Below are 25,634 nucleotides of genomic sequence, written 5' to 3'. Positions count from 1 at the left end.
TAGATAGTTAAGTGTCCCAAAGTCCCATGTATTGAATGTGATTTGAGCACATTTCAAGTTTTAATCACTATCACACACCCCGTGACACGATGGACATAAAATATTTTTAATACTCACTTTGACAACTTCAGGACACCAATAAAATAAGACGTAAAGGCCACGCGGCGATAGGTTTTTCCTGAAAGGAGGCGACAAAAGGGACGCGATCTTGGTTACATTTAAAATTACGAAAAAAGGGACCCGTCATTGTTTTTCAGTCGCGTTCAGTAAACGTGACACGACGGACATAAAAAGTGAAGACAGCATTTTTTGCTCTTTTATTTTCGTTTCATAAATAAAGTATAAAAGGACATTAAAAAAGCTGCTCACAGATCGGTTAGTGTTCTAAAAAACAATTTTTTGAACATTTTTTCATTCATGTACGATTTTTTTCTGACGATCTACAGACATTTGAAATTTTGCCTTCTAACCAAAAGACACCCATTTTTTGACACCCTCGCTTACTATTTGACCTTAAAAGGTATAAGGTAAACACACAAATAACGCAAAACTCTTGACCAGTTTGCGAAGGACATTTTGAAGAAGACATTAACCCGAATTTCAGTACAATCGGAGCACTGTGTGAAGCTCTGAATTTTTTTGAAGTTGAAAGACACGTTTTTGCCTCAAAATTGAAAAACCGTCATATATGTAAAATATGCAAATACACAAATGTATAGTGAGTATGTGACAATGCCAAGACACTTTTCTAACCTTCACCGTGCTTCCTTGGTTGTGGATAACCCAGAGCCTCATAAAAGTGTATGTATCTCTGAAACTATTGGGAGTTTTTGGAGCGAGACTTAATGTAATCCTCAAGTGGTCTGGGTGGCCGAGTGGTAACGCACTTGCGCTCGGAAGCGAGACTGGTTGCGAGTTCGACCCTGGGTCAGGGCGTTAGCAATTTTCTCCCCCCTTTCCTAACCTAGGTGGTGGGTTCAAGTGCTAGTCTTTCAAATGAGACGATAAACCGAGGTCCCTTCGTGTACACTACATTGGGGTATGCACGTTAAAGATCCCACGATTGACAAAAGGGTCTTTCCTGGTAAAATTGTATAGGCGTAGATAAAAATGTCCACCAAAATACCCGTGTGACCTGGAATAATAGGCCGTGAAAGGTGAATGCAGCGCCTATAGGCAGTCAATCTACTGGCCGATGTGAATGCGTGTATAAAATATTGTGTATAAAAAAAATCCATCTCAAACGGCATTAATAGGTAACATGCGCCTTGAGTCGCCTTGTGTGGTGAGATACGTGCGCGATGTAAATCCTCGTAAATAAATAAATAAAATAAAATAAATGCCATATAATTATATTGGACCTTCCCATCAACCACTTTTCAAAAGATTATTTTTCAAAAGAGACGATGGCGTAGTTTGAACTACACAGTCCGGATGATGTGGGTCATGAATGACCCATATGTCATTTTAAGAAGGAATTTGATGCTATTCATCCCTATTTGGACGGCGTGGATCATGTACGACCCATACTGTTCAAAGAGGCGGTATTAAATTAATACTTATTTGGACGGAGTGGGTCATGCACAACCCATACTTTTTACGTTGAATCATTCTTTACAAAGTATGAGTCGTACACAACCCACATCATCCAGACTGTGTAGTCCGAAGCTTTATCCGGTGAAGGTTAAAAGGGCATGGTATCTCTTGCAAATGAGTGCTTTTCAGCAGGCATTTGATCAGCCTCAAACAGTACAAGTGCTAGCAAAACTGTAACAACACACACACACACGTACACAGAGTTGCCTTTCAAAGCTGTTCTTGGCTAGACACTTCTAATTATTATGCTTGTAAAAAGCATTTTAAAAATATGAAAATTTCAGAGAAAACCGGCCCTTGAACGATTAACACTCTACATAGGTACCCAGCTCTGTCAGTTAAACACACATAAACGCAGCTATTTTACAGAAATTGCATTCACTATTTTTTAATGTGTACAATGGAACCCTAGTTTATCAGATTTTCTGTTCATAACGTCCATAAGTTTTTCAGATTTTCTGTTCATACCTCCATTGTAAGCCTCACTCGGATTATTTTAGGGCTTAAATTGGTGGAAGGGAGGGGGGGGGGGGTGGTGGTGGTTGTGGTCCACTGTAATGTATTCAGGAACAGGGGCAGCTGAAGCTATCCTTTTAAGTGTCTGTTAATCTCTTCTTTGCGATACTTCGTGAATTTCTGTGAATCAGACTCTCCAGCTTCCATCATGCGCTGAACTGCTCTTGCACTGTCCACTCCTGACCAATATAAGGCTGTCCAGTCTATCGACGGCCAACTGAAATGCAAACAGCATATCATGATTAATAACAAGATCTAACTGCAGTCAAACAAGGGCTGCACGTTAAAAGATAGTGTCTGTCTGCAAAGGTAAGCATTTTTTTTCAGCCAAGTCATTAGTAAATCATTGTGAAATAGGTCAAATGATCACTCTTTAATGTTGGAAGTCTGTACCAGACAGGTCTTAAATTTGAACTACTTCTGCTAGTTTAAAAAACATGTATATTTCCTGAAGCACATTTTCTACCTGAAAGTGCACTCTAAGCGTTACCCCAAACCATGTGGCTTCTTTTTCTTCTTCTTCTTCATTCATGGGCTGCAACTCCTACGTTCACTTAATATTTTTGCACGAGTGTGTTTTTACGCATATGGCCGTTCTTACCCCGCTATTCAGGCAGCCATACGCCGCTTTCGGGGGAAGCATGCTGGTATGTATTTTCGTGTTTCCATAACCCACCAAACTGATATGGATTACAGGATCTTTTCTGTGCGCACTTCAAGTCTTGTGCTTGCGTGTACACACGAAGGGGGATAAGGCACTACATGTAGCAGGTCTGCACATAAGTTGACCGAGGAGGTCGGAAAAATGTCCACCCTTAATAACCCACCAGGCGGCAGCAGCCAGGATTTGAACTCACGACCTTCCGATTAGGAGGCCGATGTCTTGTCCACTAAGCCATTGCGCCCGTCGATGTGGCTTCTTAAAACAGGTGTGTGAGTGTGTGTGTTTCGATGATTTAAGTATGTGCAATTTTCACTCACGTTTTACTTATACCAGAACCAATGTCCATGCGCTCAGGTACAGGGCATCCTAGATGGGAGTTGTTCGCCATTTGCGGAGGTAACAGTGGTAACGATGGATCTTGTTCATGAGCTTTTTCTGCCTCGACTCGATCATTAAGCTGCTTACACAGATAACACTCAAATCCACGGAAGTAGTCTTTTGTGCCTTCTGACCACTCACGGTTATGCAAATGATCAAACAGAAATTTATTTTCTATGCCTTTTTTCTTGAACTCAAGAAATGTTTCATACTCTGTATCATTTTCATCCAGATATTTAATGTAATCTGCAAGTTCTTTGGGTGAACCAAAGTTATCCACAAGAATGACACTGTGGTTGTTTGGCATCCAGTCTTGCACAACAGGTGAACCTTTGTAGACAGGAACCACACCAACGTGCAGAGGCCGCATGATTTTTTCAGTCATGTAGTCATTACAGTAGGCATTTTCGAAAGCTAAATTAAACTTGTAATTAGACAGAATCTCTAAAAAGTCTTCATGGAGAAAATTTTCAGCTGGTTCGTGCAAATGTTCTGGCAAGTCTTTGTTGTGAAGACACGTGCCAAAGGAATCAATGTCGATGTACTTCATCAGTTCTTCCACATACGTGTCTCTGTCAGAAGGCACGTCACAGTGTGACTGCACATACACAACAGATGCCAGACCTCCCGATTTTCTGGCTTCGTTTTTTTTTGCAATACTAACTGGTTGGCGTCTTATGAGGTAATCCTCCTCTTCGATAGCCTGAGTTGACAAAGGGTAGTGAGATTCTCGCCTGAAGGTTGATGTGTGATTAAACAACCGCATCACGGCATCATGAGCCAAAACATAATTGTTTAGAGGAGACTCTTCGTGGATAAGAGCCCACTCATGATGTTTCAGTCTTGGTAAAGGTAAATCAAGGGGGTCGAGGTCGGTGCCATAAAACAGAATTCCACGAGTGCGCTCATCGTTCATGATGCGTGGGCTCATGTCAACTGTGGAGTAGCATGACGCCTTGTTGGGACAGGTGAGATGTGCATAGGACGGGCCACTATCGGAGAGATAATGTGGGTTGAGGTTGCCTCCATCAGTCCACCATACAATAATGGGCACGTTAGCGGTTGGTGAGTCTTCATGATTTACCTCATACCCAGGCCATGAATCCAAATAATTTGAAGAGTGAGCATAGAATTCTTCGCCTGTGTCAGTTGAAGTGTATGCCTCTTGACAATTAAATTGTGAAAAACACGTAATAACTGTCACGACGGAAACAGACACCAACATATCAAAGCCGTGCATTTCAGCACATCACCACTTCAACTGCACTTGACTTGCCAATGTTTCGAAAGTAGGACTGGGATTTGATTTACACCACTATCCAGGAAGAATATAAAAGCCCGTGTGTAAATAGCTATTGTGCAACTCTGTCTCGACAACTGAGAAGGGTAATGGAAGTTAATTTTCACAGACAGGGAACGAAAAAATGACACATTTGATTCGTTTTCCCAACATCGATACATGTAGCTGGGGCGGAGATGCTCGTCGGTAATCGGTTACCTCCCTTGCTGTTGCTTCCTGCAGTGGTTTCCTGTCAACGTGGCACGAAGTACGCATGCACGGAAGTTGTAGCTAGTTCCGTACGTGGCATCAGAGTCGTGTAAAACAGTGAAGCATTAAATGTCAAGTTGTCGTCTACACACTCGTCACAAGTTAAAGTGTGGTATAAAATATTCTAGATTTGAGTATACGTCCTATCTCCAGAACACAGACATCGGCAGCGGATCGTTTTGTGGCTGATTTCCACCGTCGTTCATAAGCGGCTTTCACGTCTAACAGGTGATAAACAGTCTGAACCAAGTTTGTTGATCAAGTTGACTGTGTTGTTGTCCGTATTGCACTATTGATATGAATTACGATTGCACGATTTTAGATAACGCGTATCGTTGTTGTTGTGTTTTGCATAAATTGTGGTTGACTTTTCATTTAGGCCAATCTAACTACCAGTTACTAGTCTTTAGCTACAACAAGCTCTTTATTATCACTTCTGTGTAGACTTAGGTATGCCACATATGACATAATGTTTCTTCTTCTGTGATAAACCAGGCCTGTGCCTCTGATTTTCTTTATTCTGACTTTAATGTGAGCCCATGACACTACCAGGTTGTTCCTAATAGTTATAACATCAATACTACATGGCTTGCTGTGTCGTACCAGATTTACACGAGTTGTTTTTTTAAATATTGAACTGCGAGCGAAAGCGAGCGGTTCACTATTTGAAAAAGCTACGAGTGTAAATTTGGTACGAAACAGCAAGCCATGTAGTATTCAATTTATCCTACATTCTGTACTTACGTGCATTTTACTGAAAATGTCCTGCAGTCGAGGCAGCTAAATTGAAGACGCTTGTTTTGGAACCTCGATCTCTTCTAAAGCCTCGTGCAATCTATTACGTGAAAGTAAAAAAACGTCACTCTGAAAGTGTGGCGTGACGTGTTAGTCTAAAAATTCATCGAGGTTAATTAACGAGCGCAATTTTTTTTCTGGTCTACAATGACGTTTGTCTCGGTGACTTTGGCATCATAGATTCATAAGCAGTGGAAAAACAGGTCCCTGCCAGACTTGCTTGACATGACCTCATTTACATGACATACACACGTGTGATTTGAACGATTATTATCTCACGAGTGTCTCTCTCACGTATGTAGAATAAACCTTGGTTTATATATATATATTATAACACTAACAGAGTTGTAAAAGGACAAGACTAACAGTAACACCAGTTTGATCTAGTATTTAAGTAACGCATAAAGGAATACTAATAGAAATGTGTGGATTGTTTCAGATGATTGATTCATTGTGTTAAGACTACGGTGTCTTGATGAGTGGACAATATCCCGGGAACTTTGGACCAGGGCAGGGGGGGCCAGGTTATGGAGCACCCCCAGGTCCACCCATGCCTGGCGGCCAGCCTCCCAACATGTACAACAACGGGCCAGCAGGTAGGTGTCATTACGAACAATTTTGGAAAAGCAAAAACATTGATAAGTTACAAGTCAATGTTAAAACTGAAAGTGAAAGTGAAAAAGAAACCGTATAGCGTATTTCAAATTTTTGTTGTTGCCGTAGAACACTAAAACAAATCTGTCATATGACTCATAATTTAAAAAGGAAAACAAAAACCTGACACAATTATGAATTGAACAATCATCAGCTCTCTTGCTTTTTTTCCAAGGGCCTGGTCAATATGGAGCTCCTCCACAGCCTGGAAAGCCAGGGATGGGACCCCCACCACCTAACTTTGGTGGTGCCCCTCCCATGTCCAACCAGGTACAGAATGGTTTTCAGGGACAAGGAGACATGATGAGGTTAGTACAGAATGGTCTCTGAATTAGTGAGTTTGTCAGCACAGTACTGAAAGCAGCTGCTTGAAAGTACCTATATTCCTATAGGATTTATCAATAGTGAGAGTAGTATGTGTGTCTTCACCTCTGTGTGCATCTCAAAGTGTGCACATGGACTTAAGTTACACTTGCAGGTTGTAGGATGTACATATGTATTTATTTATACATTAGGATAATATATATACATCTCTTTGTTCACCTGTGTGTGTATAATTTACTGGGTTTGAACAAATACAAGTGTGTGTGTGTGTGTGTATGTCCTAATGTAGCGACACCTAAGGAGGTGTTGATCAATAACATTTGGGGGTGGGGGGGGGGGGGGGGTGATGTTGTAACTAGCCGGCTATATAGTAGGGGCAAAAATGATTTTATGTTTAGAATGACAACATTGGTCTACACGCACAGTGTATTTCATTTTCAGACATGCTGGCCCTCCGAGACCTACAGGTCCAATGGGGGCATCTCGGCCGCCGGGCCCACCTGGTCCCCCTGGCCCACCTGGTCCCCCTGGCCCTGGTATGATGGGCAATCCTGGTATGCAACAGCCTCCTGGACCTCCTACCTCACAGGTAAAAAAAACACCAGCTCGACAAAGACATTACACTGTGTGTATGACAAACCAAAATTGTCAACTGAACAGACTTATTCTTTTGGGAGCACAAAAGCAGAAAAGAAAGTGCATTTTATTTTGCTTCCTTGGTCAGACATTTTCCCTTATCTGGCACACACACACACGCACACACACACACACACACACACATCACAGGTTTTTGCTCCTTGTTTTTTCTTCCATTAAATCTGGTTGTAAAGTGTAGGAAGAATTGTAAGTATTTGAGTCCTACATTTTTGTTGACATTCTATGATTCAGTGGATTTAAATTAAAAAATAAGGTCACACATTTCAGAGTTTGCATTCTTGCTTCATGCACCTTAAGGAGTGAGAGTTTTTCTTTATTCTTTTGCAGTTCCAGAAAATGTCAATGTCTGGTCAGCCTGGATCACAACCAATGGTGTGTATAAATACATTGTTTAAAGGTGGAGTAGGCATTTACGTACAGGATAAAAGTTAAAAAGCTATAGCCATCATATCATATTCTCCATGTCATTATGCTAACCAACTTAAAGCTGAGTGTCTAAAATTGTAGGGGAAAAAATCACGAAAAACTTAATGAGCTATACTCAGTTTTTAATTTGAGTTTGATTGCATACTTGTTATTGCTTACTCTTTAAAGGTTATCATCATGGCTTATATTTGTACCCATACTTATTGTTTTCTTTTGTTAAAAGGTGCTTTGCTTTCAGGATTTTAGGCCTTGTAAAAGTGTGTGAGTGAGTATGAATGTAAGTTTAATGTGTGTGAAGTGTGTTCTGTTTGTTTGTTTGAGTTAGCTATTTATAAATCTGAAATTCTGTCTTTGTAGCTCCTCTCATTGTTGTAATGATGTGTTTCAGGGCCCTGGCCCAGGAAACTTCCCTGGGTCGCAGCCAGGCCAGATGCCCCCGTCAAGCAACGCTGGCTGGCAGCCCCACTCTGCAGGCTTGGGCCCCCCACCCACCAGCATGGCACACAGACCCCCAGGACCCCCCACCCCCGGCATGATGCAGCCCCCACACAGCGCCACACCTCCGCAAGGAGCGGGGGGACATCCCCCAGGGCCCCCCATGGGCGGAATGGGACATCCTCCTAGCAGCATGGGTGCACCGCCTAGAATGGGAGGCCCCCCTCAAGGTGGAATGGCTCCGCCCCACTCCAGTACAGGCATGCCCATGATGGGAGGCGCTGGTGCACCACCCCCAATGCCTGGTGGCCAGCCCCCCACCAGTATGGGTGGTGGTTATGGACAGAACTTTAATAATGCCCCTCCTCAGCCAGGGTTCCCGCCTAGTAACATGGGACAACCTAGTAACATGGGTTCCGTGCCTGGCGTACAGACCTTTCAACCAGGAATGGGAGGTCCGCCATCCGGCCCTGGCCCCATGCCACAGGGACAATCCAGTCAGTATGGGGGATTCCCCCCACCGTCCGGCCCAGGCATGATGCAGCCGCCAGCACCAGGGGGTCAGTACCCTGTGAACCAGCCGGGTGGCTTTGGCAGTCAGCCAGGGTTCAACATGCAGCCGCAGCAGCCCCGAGCCCCTGGTCCCGCGTCCCAGCCACAGCAGCCGCGACGCCTGGACCCTGAACAGATGCCCAGTCCTGTGAGTGTACCGTATTTGACGGACTACAAGCCGCGACTTTTTTTTTTTAAATCGCATTGCGGCTTATAAAAAGATGCGGCTAAAACGTTACCTAAACTTGAATAGCATTCACCTAATGGAAGTCGCCGCGGATTTTCATTTCGCTCGATTAGCGATGACCGGTACTTTATTAGCTCTCTACTCAAGACTCGGCGCTTTTCTCTTTCTTTCGCGAATCTTCGTTTGTCAACAAGTCGTCGTGACAAGATAGCGTACAGAGAAACACCGGAAGTATCAGGATCTCGCGCGCGCGAGATTTCGTTTTTTGTGTCTCGCGATAGTTGGGGGAGCGAGAGCCGCCATGTTGTGTTTTCGTCTGCTCGAAATGTGCGCAAAAGTCGTAAATCATCCAAAAAAAGCTTAATCCGGGCGGGACTACATGTGTGTGTTGGTTACAAATTGTGTGTGTGATATTTTTCTTCAAACTTTTTCACTTTTCTTCTTTGTTTCACTTGTTTATTCTCGGAGCCGATTTCGCCAAATACCGTACTTTCGTTTGCCTGATTGATTGACACGATCTGATTATATTTTTTTCAACGGCGGCTAATATAGTGACGCGGCCTATACGTGGCTCGTCCCAATTTTTTTGTTAAAAGTCGGGGTTGCGGCTTATAAAACGGTGCGTCTTGTAATCCGTCAAATACGGTAGTCATTTGTCTTTTCACTCCTCCCCCAAACCCCCACCCCCCTCACAAACCATCAATTACTTATAAGTTGCTGGAGATTGTAGGCTATTACTATTAGGTCTTTTGTTTGAATAGGTATATATAGCTTATGTGTGCAATGCAGTAAATGTGCTATTTGCTTGCCCCGAAATTAAACTTTACAGTAAGGTTCCAAGAGGACAAACCTTTTAAACTTTGATTGTCAAAGACTATGTTGAAAATGTTTTCATTTGGCTAAGACAATTACAGAGACATGTCTAATTTCAGTTTGCCATTGTCGGCTTTTGATTTGGTACCTGTATTTTTTTTTACCCTTCTGGAAGCTTTGGTCACTGTTAGTTTTGTTATAATCAATCAATCACTTTTTTTCAACAGATCCAGGTGATTGAGGATGATCGGCGGAACAGAAGTGGTCCCTTCCAGACAAACCAGAGAGGGATCCTGCCTCCCTTAGTTACTACACAGTTCACAACACAAGACCAGGGTAGGTAGCTTTGTAAAACATACAGGTCTACACATTCTTTGACTTGCACATGATGGATTGTTTGGATGAAGCAGTGATGTACATTTTTCTAGCAGCCTTTAGGACAATTGTCCTGTAGACTGAAAATCAATAGGACACAGTGTCCTGAGATTGCAATTTCAATAGGACAAAAACACGACTCGTAAAACCGCATTTAAAAAGATTTTTCAGTTTAAATTCTTCCACCTTCCGCGACTGTCATGACTAGATACTCAAAGGATTGAATCACATTTCAAAGTTGCACTTTCACCATCACTCTCCACTTCGACGAGTTCGTTCTTGGTTGACGTTGTTGTTGGTTCAGCTGAAGCCACAGTGGCTGGCGAACGCAGCATGGACATCAATGTCTGCTGATTTTTATCTGCTTTGAGCTTTTTTTTCGGACCCATGTCGTTTCTCTTTCGTTTTATTTTCGTTCGAACGCACAACGGTTTTTCCGGATATTATGACGAAAAGTAATGCCTTGCGCATGTGCGAACATGCACGGGTGGTTCCCATTGGTTTAAACGATTTATTGCTGAGCCAATGAATGCACTCGAGGCACCATATGGGTTCGGTTTTCTTTTTTTCTTCTTGATCCAACTTGAGGATAAATTAATTCAAAGAATCAGATCCCATATGGTGCCTCGTTCACTCAACAAACTGGTCACACGCAGTGCATACTTTCGCTTGGCAAAACCGAAACCAGCTTTCCTCACGCAGTGTTTACTTTCGCTTGGCAAAACCGAAACAAGCTTTCCTCTTGAAAATTGAACAGTCCGCATGTCCGCTTCATTGTTAAAAACGATCGGACCCTTGACCACTTCTTCTGTAGGTTAATCGGACCTGTGTCCTGCTGGGGTTAAAGCTATAGGTCCTGGGGAAATTGGATCGGTCAGAGACCGGAGACCGACTAAAATGTACATCACTGATGAAGTAAAAATAGAAATGGAGATACGGCTCTGCTTTGTGTGAGAATATGTATATGTCATGTGTACGTAAGTGGATACGCGCGGGTGTGTGTGTTTTCTTCTTCTTTGAAGCAAGGACTTTATTGCATATGAGCAGATCATTTAGCTGGGACAATAACTTCTGCAATATTGAACTTGCCTACAAGTAATATGGTGTTTTTTTGCATTTGCAGGTTATGCAAACCCCAGGTTCCTGCGGTCGACTATGTACAATGTGCCATGTACCAGTGATATGTTGAAAGCAAGCCACATACCCTTTGCTTTGTCCATGACACCATTCGCTCGCCTTGGACCACAAGAGGTAAATATTACGTGCCACAAACTGTGGGTGTGGATGAATGCGTGTTTGTTTAGTTAGATATTTGTTTACAAAAGATGGGCATTGATGAAAAATTAATTTAGACCCTTACAACCTTACCTCATCCTCCCAGACTATAGATAATAGGTTACGTGTGTGTGTGTGTGTGTGTGTGTGTGCAAGAATAAGTCGGTCTGATGTGGCAGGATGTATTTTGTGTTTGTTGTAAACAAACAATCTGCTTTGTTGCACAGGCAGGTTTTATTAGATGTTGTTTGTTTCTTATTTTGTCTTTGGTTGGGTTTTCTGAGAAGTTTACCGATAACAATATCATTGTTCTTTCTCTTAATCTTATTGTTACCAAATGTGGTTTCACTTTCAGCCACCACCTCCGATTGTAGATCTGGGTGAACTGGGCCCTGTGCGGTGTAAACGCTGCAAAGCATACATGAATCCCTACATGCAGTTCATCGATGGTGGCCGTCGGTTCCAGTGTGTCTTCTGCAGTGCTAGCACTGATGGTCAGTTTATATTTTCTTTTTTTATTCTTGATGTTCATAACTTATTCATGGTTGTTGAAAGCAACAATCACTAATGGATAGACTGCTAATGTCTTAAAAACAAGACTGGAACACAAGAAAGATTTGTGTGTGGAATGTTAAGTAAAATACAGAACATTCACAAGATTGTTCAGTATAAAGACCCATAGGTGGACAATCCTCTTTTATATTGTCAGGAGAAAAAAATAAGGTCGGTCAGGGAATCAGAAACATTGAATTTTGTGTGTGCTTGAGCTCATTGTGTGTTTGTGTTTTTCAAGTACCAAATGAGTACTTTGCTCACCTGGACCACACAGGCAGGAGAACAGACCTTTACCAAAGAGCTGAGCTCTGCTTGGGCACATATGAGTTTGTTGCTACACAAGATTACTGCAAGGTAAATACACAGCGAGTAAGATTACTGCTCTTTAAACATACAGCTAGAGGGAATACTGCAAGGTAGATACAAATTTTGGGGGGCAGACTATTTTGGTCATGGAGATAGAATTTGCTTTCTGCATTGAATGCTTGTGAATTTTTTTCACTGATGCGTTTTGAGTTTCTGCACTGCTGTGTTGTACACTGATTCCTTTTTTTGTGCTTGTACATTAATGTTTGTGGGAAAGTTGCGGGAATGGATGGGGGGAACTTGTGTTCATTAAATGGGAGTCCAGTATGGTTAGAATCTTTTGTTTTAAACATAAGTTTATTTTATCAAAGGTTACAATCATGACATGTATACAAAGTTCACAGAAACAACAAGCTAGAAGCTTGTAGTGGTGTTCCTGCATGACAGTACAACATAAGGCGGTAACGGCTGAACAATTTGTCTCGATAAGCCAAATCTATTAATAACGTAATAAACGTTGCATAATGATTATAAAGAAAGACAGAAAAAGGAAGGAAGGAGGGAAAGAAGATGAATAAAAGAAGAGGGATGGGTAGGAGATGTGCAGAAGTTAAAGTTGTTGTCCGGCTTGTAGAGCATTTATTCTGGTTTGCCCAAAGCGGCCTGAACGTTCAATGAACGAGTGTACGGTGGAAAAAATGTTCCTGTTCAAATCTAAAGAATACTGTTTGTCTCCGTTTAAAAGATGGGGGAGGTGAATTATGTGATTAGGGAGGGTATGTATAGTTTCTTGACGTGCTTCGCGATAATTTGGACAATCGAATATGAAGTGTTTTACGGATTCGGACGGGAATCCGCAGTCACAAGATGCATCTGTAGCAACGTGACGTCTCACTAGATCGTTATTAAGATCACTTATATATAACTTGAGCTTACAGTGAATTATTTGTGACATGCGATCTCCAGAATAAAAATAACACGGCTGACTTAAATCGTTTTTTGACAAAAAGTGCTTAAATTCACTTAGGGAGTCACTAAGTTTTATATAGTCTGGTAAAGAATTCCAGAGTTGTGTAGTAGATGGGAGAAATGAGTTTCTGTATAATTCAGTTTTAAACGATAGAACTTTCCTGTCTAGAGGTCTGCGCCGGTGATATGGATTATTAGTTGATAGTTGGTGGCAATATCTTTTCACAGAGAACAATAATTATGTATTACTTACTAATAGTGCTTGTTATTTACAAACAGTTTGTACTGTCAAGTTTCACTTGTACTACAAGTGCAGGTTTGAGACAAAAAGAATAGCTTCTGGTCAGAGACTGTTTGATGTATGAGTTTAAGCTAGCAACCAAGAGAGTATTCTATTTGTTTCAGAACAATGTACTACCAAAGGAGCCTGCATTCATCTTCATGATTGATGTGTCTTACAACAGTATAAAAAGTGGGCTGGTCAACCTCATCTGTGAACGATTAAAAGATGACATTCTTGTCAATCTGCCAAAGTAAGTTGAACAGCAGATTTATCATGGTCATCTAGGAATGGCTAAGAGAGAGACGGGTGAAGTGGCGCAGTGGTAAGACGTCGGCCTCCTAATCGGGAGGTCGTGAGTTCGAATCCCGGTCGCTGCCGCCTGGTGGGTTAAGATTTTTCCGATCTCCCAGGTCAACTTATGTGCAGACCTGCTAGTGACTTAACCCCCTTCGTGTGTACACGCAAGCACAAAACCAAGTACGCACGGAAAAGATCCTGTAATCCATGTCGGAGTTCGCTGAAACACGAAAATACCCAGCATGCCTACCGAACGAAAGTGGAGTGAAGCTGACAATGCTCTCAGAGTATAGTGTGGGGAACCCAAATGGGCAAACGAGTTCACACATCACCAGAATTTCTGGAACGCTGAAGAAGAAGAAGAAGCTAAGAGAGAATGTGTGAGAAATCCAGATTGGCTTTCTCCTCTCTCATATTTAAGTGGACATTTAAATGTTGATGTGGTTACTTTCATGGATGGCCCTTTTAGACACTAGGCATTCTTATGTGAACGGCTCTTGAGTATTGAATCCCATCAGCAGAGTTACTGTGATAACTGTTTATGTTATTCATCAAACGAACCATAAATCGTGCAGTTGATTAACGAAAGTGTGATTGCAAACTAAACGAGTTGAAGCAAGGTCATGTTCATTTTCTTAACGTAGCTTTCATAATAGAGTGGAACCCCCCTTTTCAGATGCTCAAAATTCTGAGAAAATAAGGTCTTATAATGGGGGTTAATTTACAGAGGTTATGAACAGAAAATCTGGGCGGGGATGTAGCTCGGTCGGTAGCGCGCTGGATTTGTATCCAGTTGGCCGCTGTCAGCGTGAGTTCCTCCCCACGTTCGGCGAGAGATTTATTTCTCAGAGTCAACTTTGTGTGCAGACTCTCCTCGGTGTCCGAACACCCCCGTGTGTACACGCAAGCACAAGACCAAGTGCGCACGAAAAAGATCCTGTAATCCATGTCAGAGTTCGGTGGGTTATAGAAACACGAAAATACCCAGCACGCTTCCTCCGAAAACGGCGTATGGCTGCCTAAATGGCGGGGTAAAAAAACCGGTCATACACGTAAAATTCCACTCGTGCAAAAAACACGAGTGTGCGTGGGAGTTTCAGCCCACGAACGCAGAAGAAACAGAAAATCTGAGAAAACATTGTCTTGAAAGGGAGAGGGTCTTAAAATGGAGGGTTCCACTGCATTTAGCACATTTACAGCTTGCAAGTATTGGGGAAGAATGTAAAGATGTTAATTTATAACTTTGCAGGGAGTCTGGCGTGGATGAGTCTGAAATCAGGGTGGGCTTTGTGACTTACCACAAGGAGCTGCATTTCTACAATGTCAAGGTAAGCAGTAACAGAATTCTTCAGGGAATTTCCTGGCAGAAACCCCTCGTTGGGTGCCTTATGATTAGAATGAACACAGTTGAAACTTTGATCAGAATGACTGGGTTTGAAACTTTAGGTGCTGACGCAGGTAATCATTTATTCTTCCTTTTTAGATGTGTTGTATCTTGAAATCAGTCTTTACATATTTTCATGTATTACAAATTAAAAGCTGTTGTCTTTTTGTGGCAAACATTTCAGCATAGTACGAATCTAGCCTCATTACTGTTTAAAAATAATTCCAAGATTCATGAAATGCTAGTAAGCAGTTTGTGATCTTTTAATAGACTGAAATACTGAAAAATAGTCTAAGGACAACAGAGCTGTTTTAAATTTGCAGAAAAATGATAACGGGGAATGTAAAAGACAATATCCAATTAACAAAGGGAAGTAAGTACTCTAATTGCCTATGACATTTGCAACAAGCCAAAGTGAGTTGTGCAGAACCAGTACCTTATTGTAAAAGCAAATAGTTTTGTTTTGCACAGACAGAAAAATTGTCAAAAAGAATGTGAACGACAGCAGTTTTTGCATAAAAATGGTCCAAATGAAAGTGAAATGTAACAGTTTTGTTTGACACTTGCAGAGCACCCTAGCCCAGCCCCAGATGATGGTGGTGTCTGATGTGGAGGACATGTTCGTGCCTTTGGTGGATGGCTTCCTCGTTACGCTGGCAGAATCCGAAGCTGTCATTGATAGGTGAGCATCATTTCTGCATTTGTCCACAAATTAGGTGTAGTTCTACACTGGGAGGGAAAAATAAGTCAGCATGTTTCACTGGATTTGAGCATTCATGAAGAACTCATAAAGAAACCTTGCAGAGGCTTTGAGGCAGTTATGAACAGAAGTCAGATGTAGGCCTCACAAACAAAGCTGTTTCCTCGCATATCAAGATGAATGGTTGTAAATAGACATAAGTTGGGAATTGTCCTAGCTATGGATTTTCGTTTTTGAAATTTTTAATTTATTCAGTAAATCTTTTAGCCCAAGGGTACTTTGACATAAGACATTCATGTGTTGGTTAGATTGCTTAAATGACAAGCATGTTAGAGACACAAAAATGCTGAGGTTGCTCATGCAAGCATTTATGTGTGTTGTGTAGCCTGATGGTCCAGATTCCTCAGCTGTTTGCGGGCTGCAAGAAGACGACTCAGTGATGGGCACTGGCAGTTTGTGTTACACAAGAACAAGCAAATTACCTGAAATTTCCATGAACATTGGCAAAAGTTGGGTAAACATTGATGTAGGATGTGCAGCCTGATGGGCCAGGTTCCTCAGCTATTTGCAGACTGCAAGGAGACTGTGCTGGGCACTGGTATTTTTATCCTTTATCATGAACATTGGCTAAAGTTGGTTAAACATTGATGTATGTTGTGCAGCCTGATGGGCCAGATTCCTCAGCTGTTTGCGGACTGCAAGGAGACAGAGACGGTGCTGGGCCCGGTGATACAGGCAGGCCTGGACGCTCTCAAGTCATCGGAGCGTTGTGGCCGACTCTACGTCTTCCACACCTCGCTCCCCACTGCCGAGGCGCCGGGAAAACTCAAGAACAGGGACGACCGCAAGCTCTTGGGAACTGAAAAAGAGAAGGTAAGGAGATTGAGGATGGTTTGTGGCGTTGAATGTTTTGGTTTTGATATTGTTTGCTGGCTTTGAACAGAAGAAACAAGATTCCCACAGGCAGCTAGTATCTCATAAGCAGATCAGAGAAAAATCAGACATACGTTAAATAGAGTTCAAGTTATTGCACATTTTATAACATCATAAATGTAAGGTGTGTCTTTGATTAAATGAGCGATAGATTCGCCTATCGATTGACTGGTTGGTTGATTCAGCTTTAAAACCTGTACAGATTTTAAGTACCTTCATAACATCATAAAGGTAATTGGTGGCCCTGATTTGATTGGTGAGTTGATTGAGTACTAGATCAAGTTAGAGATTGAGTACTGTTGGAACTTTTAAAGAATCATCATATTCATGCGATAATTTTAAACAAACGAGGCAGAGCGCTATTTTGATATCATAACTCTCACTCACTCTTGTTTCACACGTCGTATGCATTTGGAGCGCTTATGTCCCTTTGTTTCCCATATTGATGCACTGTTTTTTTGGTCTTTCTCTCAGAGCATCTTGATGCCTCAGACACCATTTTACGAGAAGCTTGGCCAGGATTGTGTGGCGGCAGGCTGCAGTGTGGATCTTTTCCTCTTCCCCAACTCCTACTGTGACGTAGCCTCCATGGCCGACGTGGTCAGGCTCACCAGTGGAAACCTCTACAAGTACAGCTACTTTCAGGTAGGCCAACCTCAGTGCTTGTTTGCCCACTTGTGGGCACAGTGGTACCTCCCTGTCGGAACACCAGGATGTTTTACCATCTAACAGTACATTTAACTATTAGCTTCCAGAGTTTGGCAAAGAGATGAGGATGGGGAGTTGGCTGGAATGACTTGCTGTACTTCCTTTCTTTGTCGCTTCATTTGTTTCACAATAAACTTTTTCTCAGTCCTTTTTCAAAGCATTTAGCTTCGACTAATGTTTAGATACTGATCCTTGTCTGTACTGTAGCTGTATACTAACTCGTACTTAACATTTTCAACGTACTATAATTGTCTTTGTTTGCACTTTAAGGCTGACTTGGATGGGGAACGGTTCATTGAGGATCTGCGGAGAAACGTTGAGAGACCTGTTGCCTTTGACGCCATTCTGCGTGTCAGAACCAGCACAGGTGTGTAATAACAAACCCTATTTTAATTTGTGTGTTTTTAAAATATGAGTTGTGAGGGGATGGGAGGGGAGGCTGCACTGTACGTTGATTTTAAAGTGTGCTCTTTATGTGCGACATGTTTTGACCAATCTTTGTGCTTGTTTGCTGCTGCAGGTATCCGTCCAGTGGACTTCTATGGCAACTTCTACATGTCCAACACCACAGATGTGGAACTGGCTGCCATGGACTCCGAACAGTCCATCGCAGTGGAGGTCAAACACGACGACAAGCTGTCTGAATCTGAAGGGGCCTATGTCCAGGTAATATCACTGATAAGATCCGTTTGTGTGTGTGTTGCGTATATGTAGGTGTGTGTGAATGTTCGTTGATGCAGGGATGTAGCTGTTGCTGTGTCTGTACCAATATATTTATATTCTTGTGTGTTTGTGTGCGTAAGTGCATGCAGTGGAATCGGGCTGTGCCTGTTTACTCCCCTGGAAATTAATAGCAGATCTACATCAGTGTAGGTTTGATTCAACATCAACTGCATGAACTGCGCTATTGTCATCACAAACAAACTTTCTGTTTTTAGATATTATTGACAACTGCAAGTATTTGAGAATTCTGATTTATGTTTGAAACAGCATAAGTCCCCTCTTCCTGTACTGATCTTCAGATGCAAAGAGGTCTCGCAGATTGGAACATGCATGAAGCAATCAATAAGTAGAAACCTTGCTGCTAAAACGATGCTGTGTTACTTCATCCTTGGGGTTTCATGCTGCCTGGCTTTCTCTATATATTTGCATGTGATCACCCCCCAAAATAGAGAATGTCTGCCTAAATGACAGCGTGAAATATGTGATCTGATAGGCATGAAAATCCAAACAAATGACAATGACAGCGTGAAATATGTGATCTGATAGGCATGAAAATCCAAACAAATGACAATGACAGCGTGAAATATGTGATCTGATAGGCATGAAAATCCAAACAAATGACAATGACAGCGTGAAATATGTGATCTGATAGGCACGAAAATCCAAACAAATGACAATGACAGCGTGAAATATGTGATCTGATAGGCATGAAAATCCAAACAAATGACAATGACAGCGTGAAATATGTGATCTGATAGGCATGAAAATCCAAACAAATGACAATGACAGCGTGAAATATGTGATCTGATAGGCATGAAAATCCAAACAAATGACAATGACAGCGTGAAATATGTGATCTGATAGGCATGAAAATCCAAACAAATGACAATGCATGAGGTCTGTGAATGCAGAAGTACGTGTTGACACAGTTTGACTGATTGCCACTGTCATGTTTGTCTGCACAGATTGCTGTGCTGTACACCAGCTGCAGCGGCCAGCGTCGCCTGAGGGTGATCAACCAGGGCTTTAACTGCTGCACGCAGATGGCGGATCTCTTCCGCTCCTGTGAGCTGGACACGCTCGTCAACTTCTTTGCCAAACAAGGTACGCCAGGCTCACAAGCTGGACTGCACGAGGAGGGGGTGACACGTGACGACTTAACTCCACAAGATTGAGCAATCTTGGGATCACACGCAAACATACAATTCACTCACTAACGCACACCCAAGAAAGTTTACAAGTGGAGACAGACATCACTATGTATAAAAAGACTAAAGGAACCACATGTAACTTATAAGTTTTATATAATAAACACAAATTTATGCACGAAACATCCACACATTTAACGTGTACACTCTACAAATACTACGAAAATTGACAACACATGAATTCACATGAAATTATCCTGGAACTCCAGTCCTAAGCACCCCCCCCTATGGTTAAATAGCCTGTTAGTATACGGCGCTCAATAAGGTCGCATCACCAAATTACACGAACACAGACACATGCTTTAACCACGACAGAGTACTTAGCTTTTTCGGGATACACAACGCCCACCAAGGCCTCACATGTCCTTCCCTCCTCAGAAGGCCGCAGCTTCCTGATTCTGACCCCCTAGAAAGGTCCCCGACTGCCTAAGCACGTCGAACCCAGCTCCAGTCCTTCGGAGCTGTTCCCCAGATTCCTAGGCATGTAGAGTTGACCAGACTCCTTCCTCATGCTGTCTTCTGGTGGTCCTGCGTACACTCTGGGTGGAATCTACTGGTCGGAGTAACCCACGCCGCTCTTCTTGCGTTGCTGTGAGCCGTAGTCGCCTCCTGACAGCGTCCCATCTGTCCAGATCTCAACGCCTTCACGTAAACATACGTCCCTCCTCCGTTCTCTCTCCGGCCAACTGCATGTAAATAAAACAGCAACTTAATACTGAACAATAACATCCCTAGCTACCTGGCGTGTATCGATGGTTGTGTTAGTGTTCATCGGTGATGCAAACCTTTAGCGCATCATACCGATGGACATCAAGATCGAAACTTTACACCAAGTAACCATGTATGGAAAAGGATAATTATTTAATACATTGGCTATACAACGGGGCTTTACAATATAGATTATAGTTTGCTTAAACCTACAAACTTATTGTATTTATCATGACCATATACGCCATGTGATATGTTACAAATAACTGGACAAACGTTCACTAAATGTTAGATTGTGGTATCCAACTTTAACATTACATTACGCAACCACAATTGCATGACACAACACCCATATCCCCACATGTATGATAACTCCCCGCGTAATATTACACACTATAATATGAAGGTATAAAACAACATGCTCAATAACATAAGGATACAAAAGTTGTCGGAAAGTAGACCGCCATCTTGTATAAAATGTGATATTCCGTGTAAACGAATATTTAACAGTTATGTGCAAATAATTACACACATATAATTCCACTGTATGTTCACTGCATATCACTTCCAAACATGCATTAATATACATGTAAATCCCGAGGCTCCCTATACGAATAGGTAGTAATGGGCCGGTCGATGTAATTCTCATATTTCCCGTGCACATTCCCACGGACATAAACACGCTTCAAAATCACCGTGTCCCACAATATTACAACACTACTGAACCGTAAACACAAACAAAACAAACATTAGACAACGACATCTACTCAGCCACAGCAATTCGAAACAATGGTCCACCCGCCAAGTCAATGACAACGCTCACCGTAAAAAACCGCCGGGTGATGGAGTACTCGCGCCCGCCAGTACGTCTGCAACCGTACCGTTGACTCTCTCGGGTAGCACTGAACCAAAACCGTGCTAGTTCGCTGACGGGGTGCCAAAGTGTATTCGTACACCGCTGACCCGGACTATGTTAATTCTTCTCTCACTAAATAGCCTATAGATACGCTATAATATAATTTATGCATTACACTATATTATCTTACCAGGTGAAATGAACATTATTTAATTTGCACTACTGTGCCCAACAAATATTTACAAACTTTCGTTTTCTGCAGCTTGACCTGGTTTGTTCACCACGCGTTACCGGGTGACTATAGCCCGTTCCACGATTCGGACACAAACTTGCAAATACGCGAAGTTACGGGCGTAAAGCATCTCACATCCCACACGCATACATTCTACAATAGTGTTTGGACTCCAATGCTTATGTTGTAAATAACACAATTATTATATACACTCAAACATATAACAATTACATCATCTCGTGTATTTACAAAAGCCTGTTTAAGCTTCTTCTGCAATCTCTAAAACCTCGGGTTGTGACACACCTCCATCACCAGCTCGAACTAACGGTAACCACCAACAGTGAGCACACTATATATCAAAAGCAACCCGACTCATGAAGTCAGCGTCCACGTTGTTCACTCCTTTGATGGTCTGCACTCGGAAGGAATAAGCTTGCAACTGCAGAGCCCATCTCGTCAACCTCCCGTTGTGTGGTCTTACCTGCTGCAGGTACTGCAATGGTTGGTGATCTGTCATCAAAGTGAAATGTTGCCCAAAAAGGTAGGGCTCGAATTTCCTTATCCCCCACACCATTGCAAGGCATTCTTTCTCGATTGTGGAGTAGTTGATTTCCGCAGGAATCAGTTTTTTGCTGGCATAGCTCACTGGTTGCAGGTCACCCTTTTCATCTGCTTGCAACAGCACCGCGCCTAGTCCCACATCTGACGCATCAGTCCGTAGCACAAATGCTTTCTCGGGGTCAGGCAATCGTACCACAGGTTGGCTGACCAGAGTTTCCTTCAAGCGCTCGAATGCTTCCTGACAAGCCGGTGTCCACTCGATTGCCTCGAACTTCTTTCCCTTGGTCAAGTTCGTCAGTGGTAGGGCAATTTCCGAGAAATGTGGCACGTACCTTCTATAGAAACCGAGCATTCCCAAAAACCTGCGTACTTCCTTCTTTGTTTTGGGTTCCCCCAGTGCTTTGAACTTCTCGATCTTCACCTCCTCTGGCATCATGCATCCCTGTCCCACTTTGTGTCCCAGGTAGACTACTTGTTGGTATCCCAGGAAACACTTCTTCGGTCTGGCTGCCAGATCCGCTGCCGCCATCCGTGTGAGTACAGCCCGCAGAGCCCTCAGGTGTTCGTCCCAGTCCTCGTTGGAGATCAACAAGTCGTCCACAAAGTTATCCACGTCCGTTCTTCCTAGTGGCTCGAGGAGTTTCCTCATCATCCTGGAGAAAATGGCACCTGCTGTTCTCAACCCAAACGGCATCCGAGTCCATCTAAACTGGCCTTGGGGGGTCGTGAATGCTGTCTTGTCTCGATCTGATTCTTTCACCGGAATTTGCCAATACCCTTTGGTCAAATCCAGTTTGGACAAGTACTTAGCCCGATGTAACTTGGCGAACAGATATTCGACGTCTGGCAGAGGTTCACCATCAAACCGCACAATCTGGTTCAATTTCCTGAAATCCTGGCAGGTTCTCATTTTTCCATCGGGCTTCTTGATCAAGACCAATGGAGCACTATAGGGCGACGCACAAGGCTCTATAACGCCTAGCTTCAACATGTCTTGCACTTCCTTCCTTATGCAATCCATGGCCACGTGAGGCAATGGGTACTGCCTCACTCGCACTGGTGTATCTTCGAGGACGGTGATTTCACATTCCTCAAGATTTGTAGTACGAGGAAGATCGGTGAATTGGTTCTCAAACTCAATCGTCAAATCCCTCAGCTCTTGTTGTTTTTGGGCGGGTAACACGTCAGTCAATATAACACTTACCTCGACAGTACTATTCTTGCACATTATCTATTATAGGCCGAAAAAATTGGACAAAACGCTGCGTGGGTACAATTATCTCCCATAACCATGCGCCACCGTGGATCCCAAGCACTGTCTGAGTGCTTCCCCCTTACAGGATGTAGGTGGCGCGTCCTCTTTCTTTTTTCGCGCGTGACAGTAGGCTGTGTTTCTGCTGCGCTCCCGGATTATTTTGGATTCTAGAGTCTTCTTTTCTGTGTGGATTACCACCTGTTGGATTTTTGTGTGTTATTCCACTTCTGGCTTGAGGCTACGTTGTTTTTCTTCCAACTTGTGCCTCCGTTGTTGTGTGGCGGACTCGGCGTGCCTACCGTCCTACTTCGTGGTGACCGGTCGTCTGCTTCTCGTTTCGCCTCATTCACTTGAGTATTGACCTAATTTTCTTTGAATTTTGTTAATTCTCGATTTTTTAAGGGTACGTACAGGGCGAGGTAGGATGTCTCGTCTTGTTTTGGGCTCTGGTTCTACGGAACCAGAGTCTGCCGGGGGCAACCCTTCTCCGGGCGCACAGCGTCATGTTTTGCGCATGGACAGGGGGACCTTTCGGCGCTCCGACTCTCCCTCCCCAAACGCTTTGCGTTTGCGGCGAGGGAGGGCGGAGAAAGCCTGTTTGAGCAAGCTCAATGCGAGCTTGCTCAAACAGGCTGGGCTTGAACCTGGGACTTCGGGCGGGGCTGCGCCGTCGAAGGTTCGGGGAAGGTCGAGGAGAAAGAAAAAGCGTCTTTCTCCTTCTCCTTCCGTGGAACACGCTTCCCCCCCTTCGACGCCGTTGTCCGGCCCTCAGTCTCAGGCTTCAGCTCCTCCCGGTTTCAAGCCTGGGGGGAAGGTTTCCTTCTCCTCCCTGGCTCGAATCCGGGGGCGGGTCGATTCCCAACCCTCTTTGGGGGTTGGTGAATCTGATCTAGGGGCTACGGGAGAGACTCAGGTTTCGACTTCTTTCTTTTCCGGTGCCTCTCCTGTGCCCTCCTCGGTTTCCACCGCTGTGGAAACCAGGAGGGACACGGGTCCTCCTCTGAACTCCCTCGCTGGGTCGTCTACTGCTGTTTCGACAGTAGTCTCGGACTCATGGGGGGGGAGATCGGAGGAGATGACGGGGTCTATGAATTCCCTCCCCGCTGGGGTTGGGATGCGAATTGACCCCGTTCAGGGCGGTCCTGTGGGGGCAGGGGTTTCAGGCTTCGTGCCTACGACCACTGCTACTACGGTTCCCTCTGACGTCCGTGTGACTGGTGGCTGTCCCTATATGAAACGCTCCGGCCGACTAGTTACTGGACGTGGAGGTGTTCGACAGAACGTGGTACTTCTGTCGAATGGTCAGGGCGACGGGAACATTGTTTCTGTTGCTCAGACCGACACCTCCGACCGGACCGTCTTGACCCCACGCCATTCCTTAGCGTCTGGTGTTCGGGTGACGGATGGTCCGGACCAAGGGTCCGGAACGGTCCAGGCTTACGGGTCGGGATCGAACCGGACCCACGGGTCCCGACTGGACTTGACCTCCGGGTTTGGTCCGGACGGGACCCATGGTACGGGACCGTACCGGACCTTAGGGTCCGGTGCGGGACAGTACCTCTGGCCCTTCCCGGACCTACGGGTCCGGATGGTACGGTACGGGACCAGTGGTCCGGTCGGGACCGGACCACCCGACCACCTCTGTTGGTCCGGGTGGTCTGGCACCGAACCGGAACACACCGGACCACCGGACCTACGGGTCCGGATGGTACGGTACGGGACCAGTGGTCCGGTCGGGACCGGACCACCCGACCACCTCTGTTGGTCCGGGTGGTCTGGCACCGAACCGGAACACACCGGACCACCGGACCTACGGGTCCGGATGGTACGGTGTTTCCACGTCCGGACCGAACCACCCGAACACTTTTGTGGGTACGGATGGTTCTGTGCCGAACGGGACCTCCGGATGGTACGGGACCGCCTTTCTCAGCCTTCTCCGGGGTTCTACTCCCGCCTGTTCACCGTCCCCAAAAAGGACGGCAGGTTCAGGCCGGTGTTGGACCTCTCCACCTTGAACTTGTACCTTCGCAGGTGCAAGTTCAAGATGGAAACCCCTTCGTCGGTCCGGTTGGCCATCCGGCCAAACGATTGGGCCACGTCTGTGGACCTCCAGGATGCTTACTTCCACATCCTGGTGGCCCCGGGGTACCGACATCTGCTCCGGTTTGTTTGGGAGGGCACAGTGTTCGAGTTTCGGGCCCTCCCATTCGGCCTGTCCTTGGCCCCGCTGATTTTTACAAAGGTGGTCAAGGAGCTGGCGGCGTTGGTCAGAGCTCAGGGTGTGCGTCTGCGTCAATATTTGGACGATTGGCTCACCCTGGCCCAGTCTCGCGATCAATGCCTCCAACACACCCGGCAGGTCCTGGACCGGACCCATGCTTTGGGGTTCCAGATACAGTGGCACAAGTCGGACCTCGTGCCAGCCCAGCAGTTTTGCTACTTGGGGATGGCGTTCGACACAGTGCTTTACACTGTGTCTCCCTCCCCGGACAGAATCCTCTCCCTGAGGCGAAAGATCCTCTCCATTCAGGCTTGCCGCGCTGTTCCTCACAGACGGCTGGCGGAACTGTTGGGTTCCATGGAGTCTGTCGCTCTGCTGCTGCCCCTTGCAAGGCTACACAAACGTCCCCTGCAACGGGCAGTAGCAGATCGGACTTCCAGGCCTCTCGATTACACCGAGTTGGTCCAGATCGGGCCTTGGTTTCACGAGGCTGTAGTCCAATGGCTGGACCCGATCTGGCTCAACTCTGCGGTGCCTAT

At 44.5% G+C, this 25,634-nt stretch overlaps 2 protein-coding genes across 2 annotated transcripts in view; one reads left to right on the top strand and one right to left on the bottom strand.

Moving 5' to 3' along the window:
• Positions 1-418: 418 nt before the first annotated feature.
• On the bottom strand, positions 419-4,674 carry LOC138959787 (alpha-(1,3)-fucosyltransferase 11-like). The gene is made up of 2 exons (XM_070331398.1): positions 3,094-4,674; positions 419-2,329 (listed from the first exon to the last, which is right to left on the bottom strand). Exons 1-2 carry the CDS (start codon positions 4,392-4,394, stop codon positions 2,182-2,184), a joined length of 1,449 nt encoding a protein of 482 aa, XP_070187499.1. The 5' UTR covers positions 4,395-4,674; the 3' UTR covers positions 419-2,181.
• A 19-nt stretch (positions 4,675-4,693) lies between these two features.
• Positions 4,694-25,634, top strand: part of LOC138959783 (protein transport protein Sec24C-like) — a 37,825-nt gene continuing 16,884 nt past the window's right edge. The window contains exons 1-18 of the mRNA XM_070331395.1: positions 4,694-4,931; positions 5,938-6,094; positions 6,328-6,460; positions 6,918-7,065; positions 7,461-7,505; positions 7,948-8,694; positions 9,774-9,882; positions 11,045-11,172; positions 11,552-11,690; positions 11,990-12,105; positions 13,432-13,559; positions 14,856-14,934; positions 15,560-15,672; positions 16,353-16,563; positions 17,098-17,268; positions 17,602-17,698; positions 17,852-17,997; positions 19,020-19,158. Of these exons, the coding sequence (XP_070187496.1) occupies positions 5,974-6,094; positions 6,328-6,460; positions 6,918-7,065; positions 7,461-7,505; positions 7,948-8,694; positions 9,774-9,882; positions 11,045-11,172; positions 11,552-11,690; positions 11,990-12,105; positions 13,432-13,559; positions 14,856-14,934; positions 15,560-15,672; positions 16,353-16,563; positions 17,098-17,268; positions 17,602-17,698; positions 17,852-17,997; positions 19,020-19,158 (2,770 nt within the window). The 5' untranslated portion in view covers positions 4,694-4,931; positions 5,938-5,973. The remainder of the gene's footprint in view (positions 4,932-5,937; positions 6,095-6,327; positions 6,461-6,917; positions 7,066-7,460; positions 7,506-7,947; positions 8,695-9,773; positions 9,883-11,044; positions 11,173-11,551; positions 11,691-11,989; positions 12,106-13,431; positions 13,560-14,855; positions 14,935-15,559; positions 15,673-16,352; positions 16,564-17,097; positions 17,269-17,601; positions 17,699-17,851; positions 17,998-19,019; positions 19,159-25,634) is intronic.

Source organism: Littorina saxatilis, linkage group LG2 (assembly GCF_037325665.1).
Source record: "Littorina saxatilis isolate snail1 linkage group LG2, US_GU_Lsax_2.0, whole genome shotgun sequence".
NCBI classification, from domain to species: Eukaryota; Metazoa; Mollusca; class Gastropoda; order Littorinimorpha; family Littorinidae; genus Littorina; species Littorina saxatilis.
The sequence above is the reverse complement of the archived record's forward strand: the minus strand, read 5'-3'. Positions and strand labels throughout refer to the sequence as shown.